General features: G+C 44.7%; 1 protein-coding gene across 1 annotated transcript; it reads right to left on the reverse strand.

The window, feature by feature from the left end:
- Nucleotides 1-281: 281 nt before the first annotated feature.
- LOC146079951 (uncharacterized) lies at nt 282-3504 on the reverse strand. Its single transcript, XM_083186693.1, has 2 exons — nt 2651-3504; nt 282-2301 (listed from the first exon to the last, which is right to left on the reverse strand). Exons 1-2 carry the CDS (start codon nt 3201-3203, stop codon nt 1691-1693), a joined length of 1164 nt encoding a protein of 387 aa, XP_083042819.1. The 5' UTR covers nt 3204-3504; the 3' UTR covers nt 282-1690.
- Nucleotides 3505-6546: the final 3042 nt, after the last annotated feature.

Here is a 6546-nt window from a genome sequence, read left to right on the forward strand (position 1 = left end):
GTCTGCAGCGATACACTTATAAAATAAAACACACAATAAAGGAATGTGTGCCGTGTAGTTTCTGAGGCAGATCTAGCAGATGGAAAATCCCGGCTTAGAACAATATCGCATTGTTTAGGCTGTGGTTATGACCACCTGCATGTTCAGCTTCCAATATGATATTTTTGTTCCCCAGCGATTACATAAATGACCAAACCCCCAAACCGACGGAAAATGAGAATGTTATCATCAGACAAAAATCATGAATACAAAACTCCCCGGAGCTCACATTTATACCCCTTTCACACAGAAAAATCCCAAAAACCCAGGTATTTCCCGGATACAAAAACCCGGGTACAACTAGACAGCAAGGGGCTGACCCCCTTTCACACAGGAGCAAAAACCCGGGTATTTCCCGTGTCGACCCCTTTCACACAGAAGCCGGATTTTTCCTGCAAAACTCTGTGTGTCATAAGAAAAGGACAGTTTTAAAGGCACACAGAGATGAGATCATGAAAAGTGGGTGGTGACTGCTCACTGCATTGCATTAAACATGGCTGACAAGTTGCAGAACACCCTCTCTATTAACCTAAATACTATGACACAGTAGAAGTACAAGGACACATTGGTTGTATGTTTGAAAGAACTTGTTTTATTTTTCACAAAACATGTTTTATGCAGTTCACTTTAAATATAAAATGTTTTCAAATATAAATCTTTAGTGGTCATAAATACCCTTTCAACACTGAAACAACATTGAACTATTGCAACACGAGGTAGAATATGTATTTAGCATAGGTCTACTATCAGTGGTGGGTGAATAGGTTGTGCTGCCATCCAAGCTGATATTGTATAGGGGAGACACAAACCTAGTCTGACTGTCCAGCAGCCACACCTTTTCATCCGGCACTGTATATATAGATAAACACTTGTATTTGCAATTTTTGGTACCTGTAGGGCACAGGTCTTCAACCTGTGGCCCTTCAGATGTTGTGGAACTACATGTCCCCGCATGCCCTGAGTTTTTTTGCCATCCTACTATAGGAAAAAATGTGGCAATGTATGGTGGGACATGTAGTTTCACAACATCTGGAGGGCCACAGGTTGAAGACCTGTGCTGTAGGGCAATTCGAAACACTCTGGCTCCTGCCGGGCAGTGAAAACCCGCACGGCCAGGAATCCGTGCCACACACAGCAGTTTACAATGATGGGATCCGGCTGAAACCAGGCGGCCTGGGTGAATGGTCACATCTGTGCCCATTATTAACTACGGTGTGTGGCACGGCTTCCTGGCCGTGCGGGGTTTCGCCATCCGACAGGAGTCGGAGTGTGTGAAATAGCCCTTAGTACACCCCAAAAAAATATAAATATATAAATATAAGCCCCAAACAGGGAATTTTTTTATTGCCTTAAAGATAAAGAAGAAGGCATACTGTGTACACATTATAGATTATGTTCAGTCACATATCTAGAGTATACTCTATTTGTACACATTTAAATAAAAAAAAAGTTTGAGAACTTTGATTCAGCTCCAAACTGAAGAACCAAATGAGCTTTTTTGAGGCTCATAAACTAAAGAACCATAATACTCTACTGTGTACATCAAAATGGAACACAGCATTTAACGGGCCTTGTAAGTGCCACTTTTTAAGCAAGAAAAATTGAACGAGCCCAGAAAAAAGATAAAAAGAACAACCATATAGCAACATTACTACAAATGCCTGTAGGCAGTGCTGATTACAGTGCTAACAGGAGTGTTATGATTACTGGCATTCACTGAATCATCAGCATAATTTTTCACATTGCCATATTGCCTACTATATCCTGTGCCATTGACAGTATCATGCACTGTCTCCTGTGGACTGGTATTGGCATGTGGCCTACTTGGCTGTGTGGCATGTGAAAAATTATTGCCCATGTTTTCAGTATAACTACGCCCTTGGCCCTGCACAGTAGTTTGGCTTGAATTTGAAGGCATAAATGTATGGCCTCTGTGTGGAGGATTACAATAATCACCCTCAGCGTACGGACTACACAGCTTGTAAGGCTGCGGATTCTGTAATGTAGACACCATATTGGTAAGGAAGGTCATCTGTGCATCTCGATTTTCACGCGCTATGCGTTCGTGCAGACCCACCAACTGTGTGAGAAAGGAATCTTGCAACTGTCTCTCGTTGTCAAAGAAGCGCTGCAGTCGGGCATCCTCTTGAGTTTGAAATTCAAGATCGGACTCTCGGAGATGATCTACCAGGATTCTTGACATTGAGCGCGTAGCAAGCTCCATCTTTGACGGTTTTTTCTTCCTTGCAGGTACATCAAATACTAAAAATAAAGGAAAAATCATTACAATCCAATAGCGGCATGCCAGTGTATATATAGAGATATATATATAGAGAGAGAGAGAGAGAGAGAGAGAGAGAGCGAGAGAGACTACTACTACTGGTTCCCACAATACCCCTCTCCAGGGCACACCACACGTGTGCTGTAGTAGTGGGTGCGGGGTTGTTACCTGTGTTACAGTGGGACTACAGGTCCCAGCAAGCCTGCAACACATGCTGATACTTGGGAGAACCACAGGTACCAGCATGTGGGGCATTAAAGGCCTGCTGATACCTATAGCCCCCTGTACATCTATTAAAATAGATACACAAACAATACTTGAAAAACTTACTGTTACGACGCAACGTTGGGGTCTCAGTCTGTGCAGGAGTGGGTGTCCCAGATGGAGTAATGGTGCTGGCTCCACTGTCCTCAACCTCAGCCTCTAATGGATCAATTGTGTCCTCCATGGCAGCAATAGGATCAGGGATGCTGTTGTCTATGCTGTCTTCCAACTCCATTATAGGTGGGCAAGATGGGCTGCATTCTGGAGTTATGCTCCGTGATGAAGCTGCACTGGATGATGATATGGCAACAGGGTTCACCAGGGCAGAATTGCCAAAGACCTCGTTACATTGGTCGAAGTAAACCCATTCCATCCTCCCAGCACCACTTTTCCTCCTGTTGTTGTCACAAACTTTGTTGTAGTACCTGCGCAGAGCTTTTAGTTTGTTGACCACCTGCTGCTGGGTACGCACAATGCCCCTTGAAGTGAGGACCTTGGCAATATTGGTGTAGACTACAGCGTCCTTCACTGTGCCAGTAATCTGTTTTCGGATTTCTTCCTCCCCTCTGACACTGAGCAGCTCACGGATCTCCTCATCTTTCCAGTGTGCCATGGCCATTTACTGCTGCGCTGCACGCCTCTGCCACGTGCGCTCAGCCAATCAGGGAACCTGTAAAGATCAGCCAATCACGCAGCGCCATGCTGCACAGCCAATCAGCATGATTTTTCAATAGTCGGGAGAAAAACACGGGTCGGACCCTTTCACACAGCCGCAAACACGTGTCTGACACGGGAAAAACCCAGGTAAATACCTGGGTCGAAGTCCCGGAACTTTAGACCCGTGTTGACCCTTTCAGACAGAAGAAAAACCCGTGTCGACACGGCAAGAGCAGGGAAATTACCGGGTCTTTTTTTCTGTCTGAAAGGGGTATTAGTGGATTGGTGGAATTATATATTTGGGTTACTCGATGTAGCACAGAAGTAATTACGAAGGCACACTTTTTGCTTTAACATGTTTATATAATTTAAAGTTTGGGGAAACAATAAAGTTGATTGAATCCACAAAATATACACATTTCTTAAGTGAATCTATTGTTTACAGAGCTGTCAAATGTGTATATTTTACTAGCAGATCTGTCTATAAGTGCAGGTCACAATATTGTATAAGTTTAAAATGTAGACTTACATGTCAAAGAACATATAAAAAAAATGCAATACATTGGGGTCTTGTCTGGGGGTCCCAGGATGGGTGTGGTATAGAAAATCTAGTGTTTAGGTAGACTTTGTTACCCTGTGCCAGAAATAAACTTTTCAAATATAATTCCCTTTATTAAATTAAACATTCTGATACATTGTCGTGCCCGGAATTTAAATATATGGCCTGTTGCATTAGAGTCAAACACCCTAGTCATTGAGTTGTTTGATCCTGTAGAAGACCTTTGGAATTACTATCTACAGTATACAAAGCTACTTTTTCTTTGTAGAAAAAAATATTTATCAATTGAGAAGAACTATGTAGTGAGCAGATAATGAATAGAGTGTCTGTCTGCAGTGCTACAGGTGGTGGGTTTGAGTGCCATGTGTGTCTGATTCTTGAAATTTAATAAGGGGCAGTGTGACTAGGTAGCAAAGAGCTCTCAAGTTGGGTTTATCAATGTTGTATAGGTATTAGCGATGGAAAGGAGTGGGGGAAGGACAGGGATGGATTTGGGGGTCAGGCCGCCCCTAGGCACCACACTTTAGTCCCACCCCCCAGTACCTGGTCGGCCCATCCCCAGTACTCAGTCTACCCACCCGGCTGAGTGCCTCAACTCGGCCGGTCAGCCTTTCCACCTGCTCCCGCAGCCGCCGGTCCTCGCCCTGGAGGTCGGTGATGGAGGAGGAGAGCAGCCTGCCAGCACTCCTTCCAGCTGCCTCTTCAAGCGGGAGGAGAGTGCACACCGGCATGGGGAGCGCCAAGGAGGGAGCACTAGCATCGTCTACAGCACAGGTAGCACTGGACACCTGTGTGACATCCGGCACAGGTCACTAGCTCCTGGTCTCTACAGGCAGCCATGCAAGGGGTGATGTCAGTGCTGCTGCTCGGTCATCTGATGCTGCTACCCGTAGAGCCCCGGAGCTAGTGACATGTATCGGGAAAGGCTCCTGGCTGCCTACCGCCCTTAATTTGTGCCACCGCTAGGACCGTGCCGCACAGGTCCTTGGAAAGGAGGCAGGTGCGGTTAGAAGATGCCAGGCTTCAAAAAGGGGAGGGAAACTGCATGTGAAAGTAATTAATACAGATATATAACAAGTGCTGTCAATAGCATCCCCTACCCTGTGATGCTGTGCGTGGTGGCTCACTCCCCCTAGTACCACCATAATTACAGCACCGGACATGCCTAAGATCAACAGGTACAAAGGTCGTTACATAAAAGGTCAACAGGGCTTAAGATGGACAGGAATATAGTGCTGACAGGGTCAAAATATCTACTTGACAATGGTCGACGCATAGATCTTGTATGTTTGCTAATATGTAACCACCACCAGTAGAAACGTATACCTGCAAGGGCTCACTATGCTCATTTGGGAACATTATTATTCACCGTCATAGTTGGTTATGGTCAACAACTAGTAGTCGACAGGGTCAACAGGTCGACATAAAAAAGGTTGGCAAAGGTTGACATGAGTTTTCATGTTTCTGTTTTGTGTCTAGGTCAGCATGGACACTGTATAATTGTACCGCGTCCCCTCACATGGCGCGCTCGGCACATTATTATAGCCTAACTCTTTAACCACGTGGATGGTTATGTATGGCCATGACCATGTCAACCTTTTGACTGTCGACCAATAGTTGTCAACCTTTTGATTGTCTACCTAGACACTAGATCTAATGCCTGGATACCGTCATAGTCTATGTGGATAGCAAATGTTGGGGGGGGGCATGCCTTGACCATTTGTGTGTCGAATGCCGACTATTTTCATGTCAACCTTTTGAAACTGTTGATTTTCTGTACCTGAAATGCGGGGTTCCACCCAGGACTGCATGTGTTCTATTTGCTACGGACAAGTCTCCAGAAGCCCTAGATCACCAGGGAAAATAAATACATTTTTCTTATTAGTTTTGTATTAAACACTTGACACATACACACTTATAAACACACTATTAAGTACACACTGTATCACATTTCACATAACACTCCCAGTGCTGCAGAGCTGCACATTCCTTGTTACTGCACAACTAAATTAGCTAGCATTTCCAGGGTATCCGACACCATCTGTTTTTACAGTACCTATGCAGTTTCTTTTGTAAGCATTGTTAGATTACATTATCTAGCCACTTCTCTACTGCCATCTGTACAGCTTTGTTTAAACACATTGAAAGTTTATACCTTTCATATAGAATAACCCCATAATCACGGCTTTTACTCTGCATTTGAGTGCCGGTGTTAAGAACAACCTGTGGCGGGTCTGGGTTCCAGCAGCCTGATTCCTGTACTGTATGTGTTCTGTGTGCAGTCTCAGCTACTACATATTAGCCCATTACCCTTATATGTTCGGCTGCAGTGTCTGTCAGGTGTTTAGCTGCAGCTGTGTATCCAGTCACCTGTCACATATTTAGCCCATCAGCACTCTGCCTGTGTGTCTGGCTGTCCACCTGCATTGATAAGAGGGCTAGTCCTGTCTGGTGGTTCTGGTGGTTGCTCCCTATATCACCCAGCCTGCCCTGGACTCAGCGCCGGTTATAGAGTCTTGTTACCTGATCCTGGTTTGTGGTCTGGTATCCTGTGCTCCTGTGGGAGTTTGAGCCTTTCTAGTCTGTTTCCCAGTCCTGTGTTCCTGGCTATCAGCGAAAGCTAAGTTCCTGGAGTTTTACATCCTGTGTACTATTGCACTTGTGCATATTATTAGTGTTATTGTTTCATCCTGTGCATTGTTGCACTTGTGCATATTATGAGTGTTATTGTTTCATCCTGTGCATT

This window comes from Crinia signifera, chromosome 5, assembly GCF_055691185.1.
Source record: "Crinia signifera chromosome 5, ASM5569118v1, whole genome shotgun sequence".
NCBI classification, from domain to species: domain Eukaryota; kingdom Metazoa; phylum Chordata; class Amphibia; order Anura; family Myobatrachidae; genus Crinia; species Crinia signifera.

Coding starts and splice junctions, on each gene's coding strand:
- LOC146079951 (XM_083186693.1), bottom strand. CDS start 3,203: ATGGCCATGGCACACTGGAAAGATGAGGAGATCCGTGAGCTGCTCAGT. Junction 2,302..2,650: donor CCCAACGTTGCGTCGTAACA/GTAAGTTTTTCA, acceptor CTTTATTTTTAG/TATTTGATGTACCTGCAAGG.